The 23227-nt window shown below is 47.8% G+C and overlaps 1 protein-coding gene across 6 annotated transcripts in view; it reads left to right on the plus strand.

Annotated features, from left to right (window-relative positions):
- KALRN (kalirin, RhoGEF kinase) overlaps window positions 1-23227 on the plus strand; it is a 750361-nt gene that overhangs the window by 357703 nt on the left and 369431 nt on the right. For all 6 annotated transcript variants that reach the window (XM_019553787.1, XM_019553783.1, XM_019553780.1 and 3 more), the window contains exon 9: window positions 11329-11559. In XM_019553787.1, the coding sequence (XP_019409332.1) occupies window positions 11329-11559 (231 nt within the window). The remainder of the gene's footprint in view (window positions 1-11328; window positions 11560-23227) is intronic.

Genomic DNA, 23227 nt, shown 5'->3' on the forward strand with positions numbered 1-23227 from the left:
TGTACTCTATTCCTCCTCAGGCTTAACTTGGCCCACTTGACCCTTGCCAACCTGTGTCATGGCTTGGGGCTCCAACTCCCCTTGACACCAGCTCTCTCTGTGGCCCTGACTGACTTAACGGCTAAAATTGTAGCCTGCATCCTCCCCTGTATCCATACCCAGACCTTGCAGGTGTTACTCTGTCACTGTTTTTGCCTTGTGGTAATGTCTTCAGCCTTCTTGGCTGTAGCTCTGGCCCACTTGTTCTGGCCATGGATTTCTCAGCCTCAGCCCCTCATCTTTGATCGCACTAGAGTCCAGGCTCTCTGCTGTCTTGGCCTCAGCCTGCCTATGTATTGCTCTCTAGGCCTCTGATCCTGTCTCACATGCTGTCCCAGCCCTGGGGTCCCTGACCTAGACAGGGCTGCTCGCAGTCGCATCTAGGCTCCCAGGTAAGGCCACTTTCCAGCTGTCCCTGGGTCCCATAGAGGGTTCTATGCTGGGTGTCCCTTGGACATGCCGTGGCCTCCTTACCACCCCTGTTGGCCACATCCGGCCCTTCAGTCTTCTGACAAATACAGTTCACTCATAAACCCCCTCCTTGATCTCCCCAGAGTCTCAGCAACCTTGTGCCCAAAGCTGCTGGCTCTTGCATCTTCCCCAGGTACCCGTATTGCCTGGGTTCCCCACCTGTTGCAGCTCAGGCCAGCAAGAATACTGCTTCCCCTGGGAGTCAGGGCCAGACTGAGCTCTCTGATTGAGGGCCAGGCTTTTAGCAGGCTGGATGCCACCTCTTTTGATCGCATGGCCCTTCTCTTTGGCCAGAATTTCTAATTACCCTGGTACTTAGCTTGCCCTCAGATGTTGTAGCTTAAACTCCAAGCTGCCCTTCCTCTGCTGCTCTTTAACCTTTGTGCTTTTCCCTAGCTGCATGTTACTCTGCAGCTAGCTCTTGCCCAGTTGCCTCTGCACATGCAGTTCTTTGATGCTGGCTTCCCACTTTCTAAGTAGCAGGCATTTGGGGTCTCTGCTACAGATAGTCTGATTCAGTTGCCTTCTGATGGGAGTGAATCCCTGATGAGAACATATATGCCATACTGGGTCAGACCAGTGGTTCATCTAGCGCAGTATCCTGGGGGCTGATGTAGAAATTCAGACAGGATCACTGTTTGGCTAACAGAAGCGCTTTTTTTTGCATGGCCATGGGAGAGCAGCAAGGGGCAGCTCGTTCTCAACGAGAACAAAGCACAGGCTAACTTACAAACTGATAAATCGCACACAGATCAACCCACCCCGTCACATAGTCTTGGCAGTCTGACAGCAACTCATCTTGGTGTCTGACTGAGCCAAGCGAGTTTTTTCAAGCTGCTTTCTGATAAGCTTATCCTGAAGGCCGCTGTGTTACTCTCGCTCAGCCTTCACCCACATCTTCCTCCTCCATCCTGACCCGACACGTATACACTTCTTTCAGTACTTTTCCATTCCTCATCATTACCTCAGCTGGTGGCTTCTCCACAGAACCGTTATAATGGGCATGTACCTGGCGCACTTCACGGACTTCCTGGCACCTGCCTCTTCTGCAAGCAGAGAGAGACCCTGGTGCATGCCTACCTGGAGTGTACCAGGCTTCAGCTCTGTCTCTGCCTTGTCCAGCACCTTCTGCTGAGGTTGTGGCTGCACTACTCCTGCAGTACTATTTATCGGCAGTCCCCTGAGCTCCTGGGAACTCCTGGTCAACCTCCTCCTGGCCCTAGCCAAGTTGGCAATCTGCCTGACCAGGAAGGAGGTTTTGGCTGGGAGGACCACCAAGGACTGCACGGCCACTTCTCTGTCCCTGGTCTGTTCACATCTCCAGGCAGAGTTTCACTGGGCTCCTTGGCCTTGTATGAGGGCCAGCGGGCGCTGTCTGGTGTGCTCTTCTCTGTTTCCCCCCTTGGAGCTCTTGTTTTGAACCCCTGAACTATGTTCCTGTCCCTACTTTGGTTTTTTTTTTAAGTTGTCCCAAGTGATTAGTGAAGTAACGTTAGTGGCCACCCTCATCAAGCGGGGCTTATAGCTCTGCTTGGTGGGCTTCAGCCCATGTTCTGGAACAGCACATAAAAAAGCCTGTTTCCAACAGCCAGGACCTCAGCTGGTGGCTGCTCCATGGAGCTTTTGCCATGGGTGTATACCTGGCACGCTGCACAGACTCCCCTGACACTTGCCTCTTCTGTGAGCAGAGGTCTGTCTGGAGTGTCCCAGGCTGCAGCCCCTTCACTGCCTCCTCCAGCACCCCCTTCTAAGGTTTTGGCCACATGACTCCCGCATCTTTTTGTTTATACACTCCCCATCCACGGCCCCACCAAGTCCTGGGACCTCCTGGCCAAGCTCCTCTTGGTCTTAGCCAAACTAGTGATCTCTTTGACCCGGAAGGAAGATCTGTTCTGGAGGACCCCAAAGACTGCAGCACCATTTTCCTGTCCCTTGTGCATTCACGTCTCCAGGCACAATTTAACCGGGCAGCGTCTATTGGCTACTTGGACTTGTTTGAGGGCCAGAGGGCACTGTCTGGTGTACTCTGCTGGGTGCACTCATTTTGAACCTGTGACTTCACTCCTGTCCCTCTTTTGTCTTTTCTTTGGCCAATGAATTCAGTTGATATGTACCAAATAACCCCTTCTAATAACAGGGGAGACTAATCATTGCTCTTTAAGCGTGAGGCCTGTGTTCCTCATATGCATCAAATAGGGCTGTTTCCAGCAGTGACAGGAGCAGATGCTATACAGGGAGAGCATCAAACTGGGTATCTCTAGCGTGACCAATCCCCTATTCAATACCCTCCCTGGTATCTAGCATATACTGGGTTAGAGATGCCAGGGGAAACAACTCCAATCATTATATTCAATAGCCATTAAGATATCTATCGTCTGTGAATTTATCCAGTCTCTTTTTGAACTTGGCAATGCTGTTTGCCTCTGTCAACTCCCGTGGCCATGAATTTCACAAGTTTAACTACATGTTCTGTAAAAAAGTACTTTCTCTTGTTAGTTTTAAATCTGTCACCTACTTTCAGCAGATGCAGAATAGTTCTAGTATTCTGGGACTTGGTGAACAACCAGTTCCCTTTTCACTTGGTCTATACGCTCATAATTTTATAGACCTCTACCTTGTCCTGCTTCAGCCTCTTCCCTTCCAAACTGAAGAGTCCAAGCCTCTTTAGTCTCCCCTGGTATGGCATCTGCTCCAGGCCCTTGATCATTTTGGGTGCCCTTCTCTTTACCTGATGAAACGAAGCCTCACAATAATAGGGGCAGAGGGCACATGCTAGTTTTCATAGAATCATAGAAAATTTGGGTTGGAAGGGACCTCATGGGGACCATCTAGTCCCTGCTCAAAGCAGGACCAGCCCAGGCGTCAAAAACCTCCAAGGATGGAGATGTCACCACCTGTCTAGGCAACCCATTTCAGTGCTTCACCACCCTTCTAGTGAGAAAGTTTTTGCTAATATCCAACCTAAACCTCTCTTGCTACAACTTGAGCCCATTGCTCCTTCTTCTGTCATCTGCCACCACTGAGAACAGTCCAGCTCCATCCTCTTTTGAACCCCCCTGCAGGGAGCTCAAAGCTGCTATCAAATTCTCAGTCTTCTCTTCTCCAGACTAAATAAACCCAGATCCTTCAGCCCCTCCTCACAAGTCATGTGCCCCAGCCCCCAAACCATTTTCATTGCCCTCCGCTGGATTCTCTTCAACTTGTCCGCATCCTTTCTACAGGGTTTTCTTTGCACCCCGTACTCTCTTGTCATCGTGAACAAGGCTTTAAGACAAGAAGTTACAGAGATGGCAGCTCCTCATCACAGGTGCTGGGTATGATGGCAAGTAAGAGGCTATAAGAGATTGCACCCTTGTCTCCATTTGTATATGCTGGCTATGAACAGGAAAACAGAAGGCAGTTTGAGACCTAAAGAGCTTTTGTAACAAAGGACAATTTCAAGGTTGACAAGAATAAACTCTGCCCTTCGGCACTTTGGCAAAAATCCTGTAAAGATTTCCAGTATGGCTTTTTCCATGAATCGATCCAGGCCACAATGAGAAATAAATGCCCTTTGCAAACAGCGGACATTCTCTGCAATTCACTGCGAACAAACCGATGCCTGAATTTTGACCCAGGTCCTCCCTGGGGTCTTACCTAGGAATGAAGTCCTCCCAGGGGTCTTCCTAGTCTTCACCTTCTCTCCAGGCATGGGCTGGCTTGCAAATAAGGGTATGAGGGCTGGTGTCTTCCTATGTGTCCCAACTGGGGAAGCCGCCTGCTATTCTTGTCTTCAGGATTCAAGCACAGTTCGATTATTCCTTACAGTTCCTCATCAGAGGTCCCCAGGTTGTGTTTTACATACGCCTATGCTGTATTGTCTTTCAGGGTAAGTAAGGCTGGACTTGGCTTCTTCCAGAGTCTGCTAAACCTGGTAAGAGAAATTTGTATGGGACCTGAAGTCATACCCCTTGGCCAAGAGCAAACCTGCCTACAGGGCAACTGCCTCACCTCCCTTAGCCAGTCTAGGATAAAATGCAGCCTGCGGAGGCCAGGAAGGGGCTAATGGCCAGGGCAGCTAGAGGCTGTGTTGATACAGCTCATCCCTTGGCCCTGCCAGTTGCAAGGGCCCTAGCAGCTTCAAACATAGCTATCAGGAAAGGATGATCATAGAAATGTTCATACAGTAGCCTTCGTGGGAGCAGCCAAGAAGAATTAACCCTGCGGTATTCCAGCAGGGATTAGGTTAGCACACGGTCCACTTTTGAGACTATATCTGGGACTCAGCCCTTTCACACCTGTACCGATGACTCCCTTCCTTTCACATTTTTCAGTTAAACAGCAGGAAGATATGGAAATGGGCCTTGTAAGTCTCTCTCCGTAGTTCAGGCTCTAGCAAGTTCTGAAGTAATTCCCATTTCTACCTCTTACGTTATATGTCTGTGATATTTCATTTTGCACTATCTAGGCCCACTCATCCGTCTTAAGATAAATAACAATTACATTCAAACAAAGACGCCAAAGCAAAGGTTAACAGCTCTACCCCAAACTCATCCCACTGTGGTTAGTGTATTTTTATGGCCTTGTACAGTGAGGCATAAGAGAGCAGGATTGTTTACGGTGGATGTGTTGGGCCCTCACGCGCCATAGTCAAGTTGTGCAGATAACATGGCACGATGTAGATACTTAGTCTATGGATGGAAGGGCAAATTATACTACGATTAAAAGTTGAGGCGGAGGCTTACCACACACCAGTTGTTCTGCAGTAACTGCCTACTGCATCCATCCTATTTTGGGGTAAGCAAAGGCTAGACCTGTTCCAGCTAGGGGTAGACTGCCCCAGTTAAGCTTTCACTGATGGTGGCATAGGAACAGATACACACACAACGCTGTTACTGCAGAACAGCTGACACACATTAAGTTCCCGTCCCTTTTAATTAGGTCTAATTTGTCCATGCCTTCTGTAGAGCTATCTTATTTCTTTTTTCAAAGCACCCCAAGGCGCTTTGTTGATCAGGCATTTGCATTAGAGAGGGTGCGTTGCACTGATTACGGGACCCTATTGACAGCCCCTGCTCAGACACTGAATCTTGCACAGAGCTGCAGGAGGGACAGACTGAATAAAGAAGCAGAGAAAACCCTGATGACTTTCTGAGGTAACCAGAAGGTATTATGAGCTCTGCCTACCCAGCTGAGGCTTTCCCTTGTTTCTAAATCAGGTCTTATATGACTTTCTTTTTTTTTTTTTTTTCAAAAAATGTTATTTCTTAACATTAGATCAAAATGAGAAGAAAAAAAAAGACCTGAGAGAATGATTAAAGCCAGGCTTTTGTCCATTACTCACTTGGCCATAACCTTTCTGAAACGCAAATGCATCTTAAACACACAGTTAAATGCAACCTTTAAAAATGGTGTATTATTTATAGAGAAGTTTCCTCAGAGCTCCCTATAACTGATCAAACACAGTGTGGTCTAGATAATTATTATTTTCCTAATAGGTCTTGAGAATTGAGGCACAGAAAGATATAGCATGGTGTATTGCCCCTGAATATGTTCAGCACATGTTGATGTCCACATGGGCTGTGTCCAGATGAGCATGGACGTTTGCTTCCCCAGAGACAAATAGTGGTGGTACATCTTGGGCTGCCACTACTTGTCCCTGGGGAACATCTGTGTTACACGTACTTTGATGCATGTCAGGCTACCCGGGTAGGGTAGGGGAGGCTGGGACCAGTACTGGGCTGGCCCCAGCAACCTTACCCGGGGTCCTCCTGGGGCTGCAGCGGTGGAGATTCTGCCACGCAGAGCCTGGCCAGCAGCCAGAGCGTGGCTTCGGGTGGCCCAGCTCCACTTTTGAGTCTCATGCTCTGCCTGTGCATGCACTGCTCCGCTTTTTTAATTCCCTGCGGGTTTTTTGACCCCAGATATCAAAAAAAAAACCCTTGCAGCATGTTGCCCTTGCAGCACGGACAACATCTAAATGTGTGGTATGTGACGCACCACGTACTGCATGGCCGCACTCGTCTGGGCGCAGAGGTCGGATTGGAGTTCAGGAGACCCATCTCCCATCCATATCCTCTAAATGAGGGCTGTTCAGGTTGTGGCCATCATGGGCTAATTTAACACCTGCAGGCTCTGCCCAGCTGCCTGTCTCCCACCAGCTGCTACTATTGGGGTCTCCAGACTCTCCCTCTCTTCTCCAGCTTCAGCTTTGTGCCTCCACCCTGGGTGGGGTGGAGCAATGCCACCCATGGGGGAGTCCAGACAGCCAGCATGGCAGGGGCATGCGGCCCCTGTACATTCAGATGTTGAGCGGTCCTGCTCTAGACAAAGCTTCCTGTTCATACACTGCAATATTGTCTCCTCCCTCCTGGAAGGGTTGAGTGCTGGATGACTATACCGTATGAGGACTGTAGCCCAGCGCCTTTCTTTTTCCTTTACGCGAACACTGTCTTGAGCTTTCCTTGGATCCAGGTGCAAATAAGGCGCCCATTGTGCCCAAGGAATATTCAAGTATATTGGAAGGGGGGTTGTCAGTTTATGGAGAGGGAGCCCATTGCAGCTCACTGGTTCCTAATGGTCTATTCTGGACGTTTTACCTTGTGCTGCTTATACAAGACCTCTCCTACCATCAGGAAATCAGGTGCAGCCTGGCCTCTGACAGGTCTGCTACCACTTTTATTCTGGTGGAGGAGTTAGTGGAAGTGGGTGATGGAGGTGATACAGAAGTATATACAGTGTCTTGGTTGTCTTTATGCCAGCTGGAGATTCCCCCCTTTGGCAGGGATTTCTCTGGCTAGTGTGAATTCATATTTCAGTGGCCATTGTGTCTCCGGGTATAGTGGAGATACCCCTTCCTGTTCAGCAGGTTGCTCTGTTACTTTTGATGGTCGTCGTGATTGTGGGGAACGAGAAATGAATGAGAATACAGGGCTCTGGAGTCAGCCCTGAGCTGCCTGGCTGACTACAGCATCTTGCTGAATGTGATTGCACTAGGCCTGCTTTGCTGTTTGTCCCCCGAGGCACAGTACGTCTGCCGTGGAGACCATTCCCTTACTTAACTCAGCTGTATCCGCCAATCTGCTGTTCTGCCACAGATGGGACCTTTAATCTAGTCGCTCGCTAGGCCTTTGACATAGTGCTGACCCAACCTGTAGCGGACGTGCAGGTTTTCAATTACTTTCCAGTTGTATAAACAGCACACAGGGAAACGATCCTGTTACAGCAACACCTACCTGCAGCGTCTGAGAACAGGACTGTCGTGCCCGAAGCAAGCAAACAAGGAGCCCGAATCAGTTCATTTTTACATGTATCCGGTACTCATTTAGGGCCGACGGGATGAGAGTTACGCTGTGCCACGTACAAATTCTACGCAGCTCTTAAAAATGTGATGTAAAGGTTAGAGGGGCACACATGCTTTTTTCTGGCTTGCTACATTCATGAGATTTACCTGTCAGCTCCATTGTATTTTTTGGGGCCTGGCGACATTAAAAACGTTTGGACGCTTATCTTGCTGGGATCCCTTGACCCCAGCTGATTTACTGCCCCTGGGGTGGGGAGCTGGACTCGATGATCTTCCAGGGTCTCTTCCAGCCCTAATGTCTATGAAATCTATAATGCCTATGAATCTATGAAAAGTTGTGACAGAACCTGCTCAGCTGCGATATTAATGCCTCTGTCCTTGAACAATCCTTGAAAAATGCAAAACTCCCACTTGAAAGGAAATTCAGTGACTTCTTTTTCAGTCTTAAGTGGGGGGGAAGCATAGCATCCAGCTAATCAGACTCGTGAGCCTATTGATCTTTTAAAGATCCACTCATTAGCAAATGTTTAGAACGCAGGTAGCTTGCGTCCAGCGATGGGAGATGCTGCGGCGTTTGAAAGAGAAAGCTCTTCCAGGCAAGAGCTGCTTCAACCGAAGGCAGTTTGCCAAGTCAGAAGATTTGAAGGACTGGGAAGGCACCTGGGAATTTTTTTACTTATCACAAGTACAGCTTTTCTTTTCTTTTTTATTAGTTTGCTATGACAGTAAAGTAACTAGAGTGGGGAGCGGGGGCACCAACTTAGAGAGGCCTCCCCCTGCAGGGTTTCCACAGCAGGGACAGCCCTGCACAGACCAGCCATAGGGAGCTGGGCAGGCGCAGCCCTGTGCCCCGTGGAGATCCAAGTGAGGCAAGTGGGACGTGCCCCCCTTTGCTGCAGGATGTGCAGCCCAGAAGCATGTCTGGCAGGAAGAGGGGGAGCAAAGAGGGCACCAGGAATGACCCCATGGAGCTGTGCCAGCCGGGCGGCTGCACCAACCTGCAGCAAGCCTGGTCCTCAGCGGCCGCAGCCAAACTCAGGCTGCTACAGAAGAGCTGTAGCAGCTGCTGCCCGAGCACACAGAGCAGAGGCAGGTAGCCTTCCCCCTCCCTTCCCTCTCTTCTGCTCTCCATTGATCAGTATTATTGCCCCCCTTGTTCCCCAATCTCAGTCCCGGGCACTGAGATATCTTGCTACGCCTCTGGCTATTGGTTATGTGTTTGCCCAGGGTTTATTCCAGCAGGAGGGGACAGACACTTAAGTGTGTCCGTACCACGTCCCTGGCATGTCACAACGAGGAGTCTCTTGAGCTTGCCTCGCCCAGTCACTCCCACTCACACGCCAAGCCCAGAAATGCAGCAGGAAACCAGACTTTTGTCGGTGGCTGCTCTTGAAACCTCAGTCTCTGCTGTATGCGAGAGGGATTCCCATGGGGGGCTATAAGTGGGTTACCTCACTTGCTAGCTTCTGGCTTTGCTCCCTAAGGAGCTCCTAAAGTCCTCTCAAATAACACAGTCTTCATACAACAAACAGGCCAACAAATTAATAAAGCTCAAACCCTTCTGCTTTGTCCCAGGCACTCAAGGAGGAGCCCTTTGGCTCCGGCTCCCAGAACAGCAGCCTGGCCCCCTTCTTGTAGCAAGCATATATGTGCATAACTCGCTTCCTCCTTTCCTGCTTACTCTTATGGGAGCTTTTTTAAAGCTTCCGAACGCCCCACAGCCGGGTCCCAACAGGACCGACTGTTCCCTCTTGAAGAAACACTGTTACAGGAACATCGAAGCTTGAAGGGTATGAGGGTATACCTGCGGGTTTACCTGTGCCCCTACAGGAGTGGGGAACTGTCTGGCTAGTCCCATTGCAGAAAGACCTCAGCGAGTAATCACAGGCACCTCAAACAAAGACAGTTGGAGCAGATACAGTCCTGAGTTTATGAATCTCAGACGAATGTGAATCGGTGACTGCAGTGCAACCCAATATTGGGAGAGCCTGAATCCTAGCTAAGCTTTTAGGGAAGACAGGTGCACATAGGCTGTAGTGTTCGAAACCTTTATCTTGCTATGCTTTGGTCTTAACACGATTAAGTCATGTTGTGTAGTGAAAAGGCTGTTCCTACCCCAAATACAGTTCTTCAAGGTGTATCTTGAAGAGCAGATGAGTTACATTGGGCGCACTGAGCAATCAGAGTTAGTAGACAGGGTGTCTGTTCCCCAAGACTTCTTCTCCACGTGGGATTGCAGCGTTTTGCCCTAGGACAAGGGAAAACGAGGTAAAGCCCCTGTCGGGGACAGAGTTGGAGAATCTGAGTGGGGCTAACACTGCAGCTAGCCAGGAGTCCTAACAGGTGTCCAGGGAAATTCTCCAGAGTAAAACACACCCGTGCTTCCATGACATGTAAAAGTGAACCGAACAAGTGTCATATTTGACAGAGTGCTCTAACAGAAGGTGCAGAACAGGTTCTCGAGGCCTTTCAGCTAGCCCTGATTCTGCTGGTGTTAATGAGGCCTGGATCCTCTCCAGGTATAAAGCAGAATCAGACCAATTGTGAAACCTAAGGCCCCAAACAGCAGCGTAGAGGGAGCTCAGCGAGTGGTAGGAGTGAGCTTCGGGTTAGTGGGCAGGTTCCAACTATGGTTATGGCTCCAGTCTCATGCCCCCTAATTCGCCAGGCCGCTCAAAAGATACCAACACTCACACTTGTTAAATTCAAGGGGAATGTTCGATTACAGTTTGCATTTTATGGCTGTAGTTTTTTAGTGGATTTCTGAACAGAATAAATACTTTGGGTACACTTTTTTGCATGCACAAAGCCCTTTGACATGTATAAAATATCTTCTAGCATGTACAAACACACCAGTGTTTTTGCTCACAACATTTGCATGCGTGTTTCCCAGGGCAATTGAAAAGGTAGATCTATAGCTCTCTCTGTATTGTTCCTGGAAGGAAAAAGACACACTGCCATATTCTATTTTATTTTTTGTCCATCCTACTGAATGAGAGAGAACACGAATTTCACCTTTTGGAATTTGCATTCATGATTTAAAAGGTCACCAGAAAGGGCTTTTCTTTACCGTATAGAATATAAATGTCTTAGTCATCCCTGCAATTTAGAAAGTGCCACCTCCTCACCAGAATATGTCTCCTGCCTCTAAATGCTACACATCATACACCAGCACATGGCGGTGAATTTTTCAGAGGCTAAACATCAGTGCAGGGTGTTGTGCTGATCTAGGCATCTCCATCCTTATATAACCCCTGTGCTCCAGTGCTTGAGCTCCTGCTGAGAAGTACTGTAGGCCCACTCCTGAAAGCAGGCCAAGTGATGCATGCTTAAGTAAAAATCAAATGGAAATTGTTTAAAGTCTCTCTTTTCCTTTTCACTCTAATAGCAATGCAGTCCCTGCATTGGGAATAGCTGGACAGGGGAAGGAAGAATCCGTTAGATGAGGTTATTCATGCTACAGCTTTCAGGTGTTAAAGTCAATCTTATGAGCACCAGTGAAGTGGCCCCCTTGAGACTCTTTCTTTATCTTTCAGGTAAGCCAAGATGGGAAGGCCTTGCTGGATGTCCTGCAGCGGCCCTTGAGCCCTGGGAACTCTGAATCCCTCACTGCCACGGCAAACTATTCCAAAGCAGTCCACCAGGTTTTGGATGTAGTACATGAAGTCTTGCATCACCAGCGGCGCCTAGAAAGCATCTGGCAGCACAGAAAGGTCCGGTTGCATCAAAGGCTGCAGCTCTGTGTTTTCCAGCAGGATGTTCAACAGGTAACATCATCCATGAGAGCTGAGAAATTAAATTTGGAAGGGCTAATGCAGTTACACTAGGTTTCTTTGCTTAAGTAAAGACACTAAAAAAGCTGAATTGATTCAGCTGTCACAGATTAGTCTAAACTGCGTAGATCGAACTGATATGCAAACGAACAGACATTCACTTTTGATTCTGGAAATGCCTGCAGTGGCCCAGGCCAGAAGCTGGGGGGCACTAGAGCATGACTCCCTGCTGGGCTGGACCAGACAGCTTGGGCCAAGACTAGCCTGCCCACCCTGCAAGGGAGGGTTTGCAGGGGAGGTGCAAGGTATCCTGGGATGCTAGGAGACTGTGAGTTAACTTGAATCTGGAGGGGATGTGGGACAGAAGTTCACGAAACAGCTTTAACCTAAATCAGTGAAATCTGATACTACATCCATCCAGGTTTATCTTAAACCGGTTTGGGCCATTTTGAAAGCAGTTTATATGTGCTGAACTTCTTTTGTGTTATAGATTTCAATTCATTTCTGATCACTTATACCGGTTCACATGTAATTTGTATCCCTACCCATTGTAGCCGTTAAGGTTGTTTGCTCTGTGGGATATCATACAATCATCATTTGTTATATATGCTTGATATGTAGGACAACCCAACAGTATCATTCAGTTTTTTGCAACTAACTCTCATAGAGCTCTTCCTGGAGGATGTCTGGAGGATAACTTATAACAGAAACCCTTTGTTGTAATTTTTGGAGGTTAATGTCTTTTGAAAGTTGGCAGGTCTATATCAGAGCTATTCTATGCAGTTGGGCTAGATGAACTCCTATGGTTCCTTGCAAGCCTGATTTTCTATGATTATGTGTAACAATTGCTCAAGTTCCTTAAAGCAACTTCACTTGCATGATATTCCAGTAAGTGTATACTGCACGATCATGACCCTTGTAAGCTGTAAAATCCTTACTGTCCTTACATCATTGGATATGCACTGAGAAGTCCGTTTTATTGCACGCAGGAAAATGCACAGACTTCAGAGCATTATGCTGAGGTAACATCAGAGTTAAACAGTCAACTAACCAGTTAGATAAATATTCAAGTTACTATAGTAACCTTAAATTGCTCATATTTCAATGATTGTGCCACATACCAAGGGGGTTTTATGAGCCTGATAACCTAAGTAAGCCGAGCCTAAATGAATGCAACTAATACCTTTTTCTGATACTGATTTTGGGCCAAATTCTCCCTCCCTTACCTTGGTGAACAGTCCTGCTCCGATAAGCAGGATGTCCAGGGACCTTGAGGCATTGGCTTGCTACTTAAATGAGTGTCGGCCTGTAGGCCCCTCCTGTTCAAGGCAATGGGGAACTTTGCTGTTGTTTCAGTGACAGCCGGTCCAGGGCCTTTAGCGTATATTATAACTCATCCATTAGTGAAAAATGAATTTAATGTGAGAAGGATTTCTTCTTAGAAGTGCCACTGCAGAGTGCTGTCGTGTTCCATTGGCAGCGATCTTTACAAATTTTCGCTATAATGGGTAGCTATTATCTGGCAAGCAGCAACTTAATGACAGATGAGTTTCTGCCTTGGCACACGCTTGCTCCTGGAGGCATTTTTTTTTCATAAACCAGGGAGGAAGAGATGAATAATTTTGTGTGCTAAACAGCTGTGGTTTTTTTAAATAAATGCATCATAACTCAGCAAATGAAATTGCCATCGAGACAGACTTCCAAATGTCACGTGCAAAAAAAAAATCTGATGGCTGGGTCTGCTGTGAAGACAGAATTGCTGACCATCTCCCATCTCTACTTAGGTTGCTTGGCTTGAGCACATCCTCTTATGGTTATTTTTCAAATTCGCATCAGTGGGCATGGAAAGCTGTCCCATTCTTTGCTGCCACTAATAGCCACTGTTCTTATTTGATGCCCTGTCACAGTTTGGTATCCCTCATCTTTCACCACCTCCACTTACCGCCCCCCCCCCGGTAGCAAATTCAGATGGATGGCGGTCTCTTGGATCAGAATTTGCCACCTTTCCCAGCCCCTGCTCCAGGGACGAATGGGATACAGTGACGGAGAATTCATCAGCATTAATCAGGACTCGCTGCCTCTCGATGGGCAGGAGGGAGGGCTGGCAGTCCTGACACAGGGAGTCTGCTCCAGTCTCTACTCAAAACCGAGCACGTTCTGGCAGCAGGTGGTCTCCTTGTTTCACTTTCCTTCCCATCCCCTTCCCCCCAGCGCTGGTCAAGGTTTAACACATTCTGACAGATGCTGATTCCTCTGTCAGGATTTACTGCTGTTCAACTTCCTATCCCTTGGTCCGGAGATTAGAAAGGCTGAGGGAGGGTGGTCACCCTGTCAAAAGCTGCTGCCTTTCCCCACCTCCTTTTTGCTGGCGATGTCACTTTGGAATTGAATTCATATTAACTCTGCCCCAAGGGCCTGACAGTAGCTCTCCGGGAGCAGCTTGCGGCCAGAAAAAACGGGCATGAAGAGACGGCACCCTCAATTCTGTTGTCTCCTGGGGACTCTGCGCCGCCCTAGCAGAGCTGCTGCTTTTCTTGCAGCTGAATTCACCATTGTCTGTTGCTGCAGGCAATGGCAGTCGATGGCTCTCGGTCCTCGGGGGACAGCTGCAGTAGCGGTGTGCGAGAGCGCTCACTAGGTCTAGGCACAGAGCTGACTAGCAGGGTCAGGTTTGTGATACAACATACAAGAAGAGGTGCCTGCAAACCTTAAGGGATCGGTTGTGGGCTGAGAAGATGTATAGGTGGGCAACACAGGTGTGCAAGGGTGTCCTCATGTCATAGGAATTGTCAGGAGTCAGAGAGGATGCAGAAAAGGTGTCTCCAGGGGGCAAGGCAAGGCATTTTGCTAGCTGTGTGGTTTACATGAAGTATTCTCAGTTTTGGAGCATGGGCCAGGACATCTATTTGCCATACCTGACCTGTTGCCAAAAGAAAGCGTTAGACTATGTTATACAGTGCTCATGTGCTCTATAGCCCCTGTGAAGACAGGAACTACTGGCACGAACAGGGCCCCTAGGTTCCTGGTCTTAATTTTTTTTTAAGTTTGGTGATTGCTTGAATTGAACCAAATGTGCTTTTTTCATTTGTTTTAATTTCCCACAAATGGGAAGCTCCCAGGCCCCTGCTGCCCTGTGAAATGGATTAATATATCTCTAACTCTTGCTAATATACATAAGAGATTTAGCAAAAAATACAGTAGACATCTGCCTTAGGAAGGAAATTTTAATAAGATAGTACAGCCCCCCAAGTGGCTATGGGGGTAGTTAGCTCTGCACATAAAAGGGCCTGTGAAAAAGTGGTTGCATACAAGGGAAAGCTACACTGATCTAGGGGCTTGGCCACATGACACGTTAACACTGGTGTAATCGGTCTTTTCACCAATATAAAGTTGGGGTTGAATTACCCTAGGAAAAACAGGGGTCAAACTACAGTTGCATGTTGGTTGGAGAGAGACAACAGCTGGGTGCCAGACTACCGAGTGTTGACCCTGAGATGTTGCAGAGGCACTTGGAAGGACTGGATGCGTTTAAGTCGGCAGGCCCAGACAAGCTCCATCCAAGGGTACTGAAGGCACTGGCAGATGTCACTGCACAGCCACTGGCAAGAATATTTGAGCACTCATGGCGCACAGGCCAGGTCCTGGAGGACTGGAAAACGGCCAGCATGGTCCCTATTTTCAAGAAGGGGAGGAAGGAGGATCCAGACAACTACAGGCCAGTCGGCCTCACCTCCATCCTTGGTAAAGTCTTTGAAAAGATTATTAAGGCTCATATATGTGAGAGCCCAGCAGGAAAAATTATGCTGAGGGGAAACCAGTATCGGGGTCATAGCAGGCAGATCATGCCTGACTAATCTAGTCTCTTTTTATGACCAGGTTACAAAACACCTGGACACAGGAGCAGGGGTTGATATCATTTACTTAGACTTCAGGAAGGCCTTCAATACGGTATCCCACCTCATACTGGTGAACAAATTAAGAGGCTGTGACTTGGATGATTACACAGTCCAGTGGGTGGCAAATTGGCTAGAAGACAGTACCCAGAGAGTGGTGGTGATTGGGTGGGTATCGACCTGGAAGGACGTTGGGCAGTGGCGTCCCACAGGGCTCGGTCCTTGGACTGATACTCTTCAATGTCTTCATCAGTGACTTGGACGAGGGAGTGAAGTGTACTCTGTCCAAGTTTGCGGATGATACAAAACCGTGGGGAGAAGTGGATACACCGGAGGACAGGGAACGACTACAGGCAGAGCTGGACAGGTTGGACAAATGGGCAGAAAACAATAGAATGTGATTTAACAAGGAGAAATGCAAAGTGCTGCACCTGGGGAGGAAAAATGTCCTCCTACTGCCTAGGAAATGACCTGATCGGTAGCACAGAAGCGGAAAGGGATCTTGGAGTCCTAGTGGACTCCAAGGTGGACATGGGTCGTCAGCAAAGCTAACGGCACTTTATCATGCATCAGCAGATGCATGACAAATAGATTCAAAGAGGTGATATTTCCCCTCTATCGGGTGCTGGTCAGACCGTTGCTGGAGTACTGCGTCCAGTTTTGGGCACCTCACTTCAAGAGAGGGCCCAGAGAAGGGCCACTCATATGGTTAAAGGCTTGCAGGCCAAGCCCTATGAGGAGAGACTAGGACCTCTGGACCTCTTCAGCCTCCACAAGAGAAGGTGACCTCATGGCTGCCTATAAATTCATCATGGGGGCGCAGAAGGGAATAGGTGGGGCTCTACTCACCAAGGCACCCCTGGGGGTTACAAGAAGTAATGGCCATAAGCTAGCAGAGAGCAGATTTAGACTGGACGTTAGGAGGAACTTCTTCACAGTTAGAGTGGCTAAGGTCTGAAATGGGCTCCCAAGGGAGGTGGTGCCCTCCCCTACCCTGGGGGTCTTCAAGAGGAGGTTGGATGGGCATCTGGCTGGGGTCACCTGAACCCAGCACACTTTCCTGCCTGTGCAGGGGTTCAGACTCGATGATCTATTGAGGTCCCTTCCGACCCTAACATCTATGAATCTGTGTTATACCAGCGTAAGTGCTATTTATCTTGAGATGGGTGTTTGTTCAATGCAAACAGGCTGTTCCCAACTCCCCCTCTACTCACAAGGCTGTATAAGGTCTACTGTGAACAGACGCCACGAAATCTCTGCTTGTCTGGCCCCTCTACATCCCCATATCATTTACATCCACCTTTCAAACCAAAGGAAATTACACCGGTGTAACACTGCCACATGTCCACATCCTAAACTGAGGGGCTGGTAGTTTAAACTGATAGGCTGGTCGTTATACCTGTAAAGCTTCAGGTGTTTTTCTTTCAGCATCCGATTACCTTTTCTGGTTGAGCCTGTGGTGCTTGGGAATCAGAAAGGCGGGGCTGTCCAACTTCAAAGCGGCCGCATATCCCATGGGTCACGTATTTGGTGGGGCAGCCCTAGCAGAGGTCGTGGTTCCTTGGGCTGCGTGCCTGACGTGTGCACACAGAAGGGTGCTCCCCTTTGCGCTGCACAGCACATATGCAGGGAAGCATTTCACATGTGTATAGGCAGGTGTGTCTCTGCAAGGCTCCCACCTCTCCTTCAGCTCCCTGCGGGCTTCCCTGTGACACCGTGCCACATGGGCTCTCTGGGCTGCCAGTACCATGGGCTGTGCCATGCTGGACTGTCCCGTTCCCTATGGTGGGGGCATGCAGGGAAGCTGGGAGCAGGGATGGCCCCAAGACCCCAGCTGCTGCTGCAGATGGAGCAATAGGGCCATTGGTAGCTGGGTGGGAGTCTGGAGGCCACATGTTAACCACTCACAAACTGCATGTACCCCATAGGGCAGCAATTGGACACCCCCAGTATAAGGTGAAGTGGAAAAAAATCATTCTTTTGCTGGAACGAGAGTGCCCACAAGGGGTATTTACAGTATAATTATAGCTGTAATTAGTCAGAAAAATCCTAAGGTGCTAGACTAGTAAAAGAGACAAAACAAGGGTTAAAAACGGTAGCCTGGGATATCAGCCTCGCAGTCATGGTTAGAGAAGGTAAACTTATTATAATGAAAATAAAAAGAACTGTCATTTTGAAAGAAATACGCTAGATTTCAAAATCTCCATAAGAAACCAGGAACGGCGGCTATGCAAGGAAATGCTGCGATTTGGAATTGCTTAGCTACTGGCATCGGTTATTTTGCATGATTATGTACCCGTTAAAATCATACATTAAGTAGCACAATGACACCCAGCGACATGTGAAGCAAAGCAAGCGATGGCGTGCCAAGGATGGTGAGTCATAAAAAATGCTACTTTTAAAATAAATAAATAAAATTAATGGGGTGGAACTCAATTTGCAGTCGAGCACAGGAAATGGAGTAGGGGGGAGATGACACCACTTGTGGCTGCTCTTAGGCTGTCTGCAGATAAGTTACATGTACCTAAACTATCAAGGAAGACTCTTAACCCCCCCAAATATGTATGACCATTATGAAAAATCTTAGCATGGTAAGCATGGGAAATGATTCGCTGAATCAAGTCCCCTTTTAGCAGATCACAGGATAATTTTGGAGCAGGACGAGCTGCCTGATCAAATCCCTTTTACGCAGCCATCACCACATGCACCGCACACACTACATGTACCCCGCTGCATGTGGCTCACCCCACTTCCCCCCTGGTCCTGCCTTGAGGTTTCCCCCTCTGTAACTTTCTGGTAACATATCTACCCTTTTCATAACCCCAGCTCTTCTGTCCCTCCCTTTCTATCGCTTCAATTTATTTGCTCCTCGTGAGGACAAATTTTGGCTCCTTGCACACAACTCTCCCCTACTGTTTGCCCCCTCTGCCACCTTTATGTCCCTATTAATAACATGAAGCTGCTTATAATAGCAAAAGAGGGCAGGACCAGGGTGCAGATAACTCGGATGTTACCGAGCTCTACCCCTCCTACCCCTCGAGCGTAAAGCAGCGGAAGAGGAACAAAATATAACACCATTTTCACCCCGTGCTCCTTTTCTTGTCGGCAGGAATTGCTTAGGTCTGAATTCTGTTGCTAGCACTTCATAAAGCTAACTGAAGTGAATATCTGGAGACTGAAACAACACGATGAATGTAGAAAGGAGTCAGGAGCCCATCATATCTGTTATCTCAGTGATCTGCGCACAGTGCTTCCAACTTGCAGCTCAGTGTTTTCAGACACATTGGTGGCAGGCTGCCCTCACAGATGGCTGAGTGTGTGGACAGATGAAACAGTTAGATGGTTTTAAAAGGGTTAGGACCTTTTAAACCAGAATTTTTTTTCCATCTCATTCAAGGAGGAATTATTGCAGTTTGGCTTCATTTACCAGGTGTGAGGAGCAGGCAGATAAAACATCAGCTGATGCGCTTCCAAGCAGTACGTAAGTCTGCTTCTAAGAGACCAGCAATTCAATAGGAGACAAATATACTGGATCTGCGGACAGAATTTCCTTTGATTGTTTTTTATGAACCCCTAGGCCGGCCTGAGTCAACTATGATCGCTCTGGGCTAAAAGATGGAGTCATGCCTCTCATGGCCGAGGAGGACCGAGCAGAATGGCTCTGATTAAGCAGTTGCTTAGGAAGCCATGACTTGATGTTAGTCACTTGGGTAGTCATGGCTTTGTCTTAAACTCGTGCTGTCTGAAGAAAGCTATTGGGAAGGACAAGCTAGGGCAGCACCTGGTCTTTCACTTCGCGGATCTGTCTCGTGCTGATTTCCTGCCCAGATGTATTATAATTAAGATTGTTTCCGTTTCTTCGAGTGAGTATCTGTCTCTGGTGCTGGCCATGTCTTAATTTCGTTGCATTCAATAGTAACCATTGATGTGGCAAAGTGTTGGGAAAGGAGGAAGTATTATCAAGTGCTCATCCTTCACGTTTGACTGACTGCAGAAGGAGGTCTTGTCCAAATTTGCATCTCTTTCAAGAAGCATGAGGTGCAACCGGTACCTTCCCTGCCTGCTTCTGATCAACACCTGAAGGCACTGGAGACGCTGTATGATGTATGGTGTTTCCAAATGTGTGCTGGAGTGTTTGAATTTATGATCCATTATTCTAAGCTTTCAAATATAATAAGCTGATGTCCACTTGATCCTGTCAGCAGGATCCATCCACTACTGTGTTACGCTGATCCCTTCAGGGAGCTTTCTGGCACCACTCCTGTAGCTTTCTATATTTCTTGCACTGTGTTTCAAAGACAGAACAAATTAAGCCAGCCATCCCCTTTTTATGTCTTCCTATACAAAAGCACTCGCACCAGACCTCGTAAACCAAGCAAGATTTATCTGCAAACAGTAACGAAGGGAGAGGAACAGTGTAATCAAGTCAAGTTCATATTTACTACCATGTGACTTCAGCCGTGACACAGTGTTAAAGATACATCATGTGAAATATGTGCTGCACAAGCAGATGTAGCCCTACCATTGATGGATCAGCAATTGAAACATTTAAATTCAAAGCATCACAGAAGTTTTTCACAGCTCCTCCAGTCAGTTTATCGGGGAATGAGTTATGCCGAATGTTTATCACTCCCCAGCCTAAATCTTAATACAATAATTGCTGAGTCTTCTCTGTTTCGTATTAATAACCATAGGTGACTGGTGCTATCTGGAGTTTCTCTTATCTGGTCATAAATAAATGCTCTAATTCTGGAGTCATGGTCCAAAAAAACACAGAAGAAACAGGAACCAATGCTGGTTAAACTGTTAGACAAGTTGCCTCTTTGGGAGATTAAGATGATGGAAAACATTCTCCCATTCTTCAGGATTCAGTGATAGATGCCTTGCTTTCAGTAATCTGAGCCTTCCTGCAGGTAATTAGTTCTCAGTCTTCTGCACACAGTTAACAGCATGGCATGCATGTCTCATCACAGTTCAGAGAGAGCATGGAGCACAACTTTTCCCTACAGAACTTTAGGGAGTTGACTTAACACAGTGCGTCTGCATTTATAAACCCACTTGAAGTCTCCAATCGTCCCTAATAGCTTCTTCCTTAGTGCATCACGTTTGTTTGTCTGTCATGAATCAAGTAGCCCCTAGGCTTTCTGAAGTTGAGGACCATAAATCTGTTGTAAAAGGATCAACATTGTTTTTGTTTCCATCCTGCTCGGCCATAGTCCATGAAATGCAGCATCGTCGCAGCTGCTTCGTGATAGCAATTTTGCATTCCATTCCACTTGTTCCTGGCACCTTTTCAGGCAGTGCGAGTGCTAGTCTAGACAAGAAAGAAAGGGAGTGTGTAGCTTTCACTCTGTGTTTGGAGTTGAAGGACTGACAAGATGAGTCCAGTAACTGATGCAGGTGCTCCTTTAGAAATAAATAGGACTCATCCACTTGAGTGCAGGGTATATTTATTATGATCAGCGCTGCTACAAGGGATGCCGAGTGAATTAATTGGGTCATTTAAATAAAGTGTGTTATCTACTCATTTACTCATTTTACATGCAAACTGGAGCTCATTTTGCTAGTTTATGATCTATCATTCTTCACTTTGACTCTTTCATGGTACATGCAAAGGCAGAGCTGGTATTTGAGAGCATCCTTGTTTTTGTTTCCATCCTGCTCGGCCATAGTCCATGAAATGCAGCATCGTCGCAGCTGCTTTGTGATAGCAATTTTGCATTCCATTCCACTTGTTCATGGTACATGCAAAGGCAGAGCTGGTATTTGAGAGCATCCTAAGGAGTGTGAACATCTTATAGGGCCTGAATCCCGGGAGACCGTAGGGCGTTCGGGTCCTGTTGACATCGGAGGAGGTCTTCAGCACTTTGCAGTACTGGTCCCTAAGTGAGCATGTGGATGCAGAAGCCAGATGAAATCAGTATGTCTAGGGACAGATATGACACATAAACCAGTTTAAGTCATCAGAAACTGGTTTAAACCTGTAACAGATCAGAAGTTCAGTGCACATAAACCAGTTTCAAAATGGCTGAAATTGTTTACGATAAACCTGGTTGAATATAGTATCAGACTGCACTGATTTGGATCAAACTGGTTTATGCAGTGTCTGCCCCAGACCCCTTCCTGGTCTAAGTTAAACTGGAGGCCCCCAGTATCCCAGAATCTTTGCAGCCCTGGGCTGGGCTGGGCTGTCTGCTCCAGAGAGCAGGGCTGGCCCTGCCCCTCTGCTCCCTGGCCGTGGCTCTGGTGGAGACTACAGGGACAGCAGGGTCTGCCTGGCTCCCCATCCCCCACCCCTGCCTCACTGCTTGCTGCTCAAGCAGGGATCCCCTGCTTCCTCCCTCCCATCTCCCACAGCCCCGACCCCAGCCACACGGACTGTAGCTGGCACATGGTATGGTAGCTAATGCTGAGAGGTGTCTGTGTGTGTATGTCTCCAGCTTCACTGGGACAGGACAAAGGCAGACAGGACAGTGTCCGCTTAGGGCTTTTTGGAGCTAATCAACAGGTCAGCTGGTAATGTACCTCTATTCCTTCCTTGCAAAAAGCTGTTTAAGAAGATCTTGAACTAATGAGAGAGGCCTTTGTTTTCTTGATGGGCTGATAAATACTGTGTTATCAGCTTCCTGCTAGCTCCCTCACCTGTCAGGTTTACAGACAGTATGAAGAAGCAGGGAGAGGGAGACTGAAAAGCTCACTATCATCAACAGATGCATGTACTGCACACCCCGCCTTTGCCTCAGAGTGCTAGCCTGGGGCTCGGGGCTGGCAACACTCCCACCTGTTGAGTAGAGAGTAGGCAAAAGCCTGGGATGGTGCAGGTAGGGTGGGGGCTGAAAGCCCTCCCTAATCAGAGCATGTTGCCAGGGCCTGGCCATGCCCCCCCCCCCAGCTCAGCACTATGGAAGGGAACGGAGGGCTGCTCTAGCACCCCCTGGCTTTCAGCCTCAGCCACTGCAGGCATGTGCCTGCATTTCCTTGGTCCAGAGTGGTTGTCTGTGCACTTGCAAACCAGTTCAACGTAGGCAGGTTAAACTAACCTGCAAAGATTGAATTGATTCAGGCTCAGGCTTTTTGAATGTCTGTCCCTAGCTTTAGAGTCAAACCCTCCTACTACCATCCCACAGGTTTTTTAAACTAGCATCCTGTTCTTGTTGGAAGTATTTTATGCATGTTCCCACTTCCCCACTATATATCCCAAACCTTGCAGGTCTTTGTATGAAGCAGAAATGTACTGGTCACTAGGTGCTACACACATCTCCTGTGAACAACCTTCCATGAGTCAGTAGCGTATCACATAGCTCTAAAGATCTACAACTGAGAGAATTTTCCCTCAGTCACGAAGTGTGCGGATTCAGTCTAGTCATGCAATCAAAAGCTGTGAACCATGACCTCAGTACAGGTCACTTGGAATGATACTTAGCACGTCAAATGCTCAGACCCCAGGGAGTACAATGGCTGCCACTAAAAGTCACAAATTACCATCCTTATTGCGAGACAAGAATTTGGCCAGTCATTTTAAACTGGACTTTTGCATGCATGGCAAATCTAAAAGATCTAGTAAAGTCCAACTCTTAAGATTTCCCAATCGTGCATATTGTTTGAGCTCCTAGAGAAGTTTTCTGGATCTGTCTGGTCCTGTTTCTGAACTCCATGCATTATAATCGCCACCAGGTCTTGACAAACTCCAGACAAAACCAGTTCAGGTGACCTGACTTAGAGTTAGCCAAACTTACCAGAACTCAGGTCAGGAAAAGATTATATGCAAA

This window comes from Crocodylus porosus, unplaced genomic scaffold, assembly GCF_001723895.1.
Source record: "Crocodylus porosus isolate Cpor-Errol unplaced genomic scaffold, CroPor_comp1, whole genome shotgun sequence".
Taxonomy (NCBI): Eukaryota; Metazoa; Chordata; order Crocodylia; family Crocodylidae; genus Crocodylus; species Crocodylus porosus.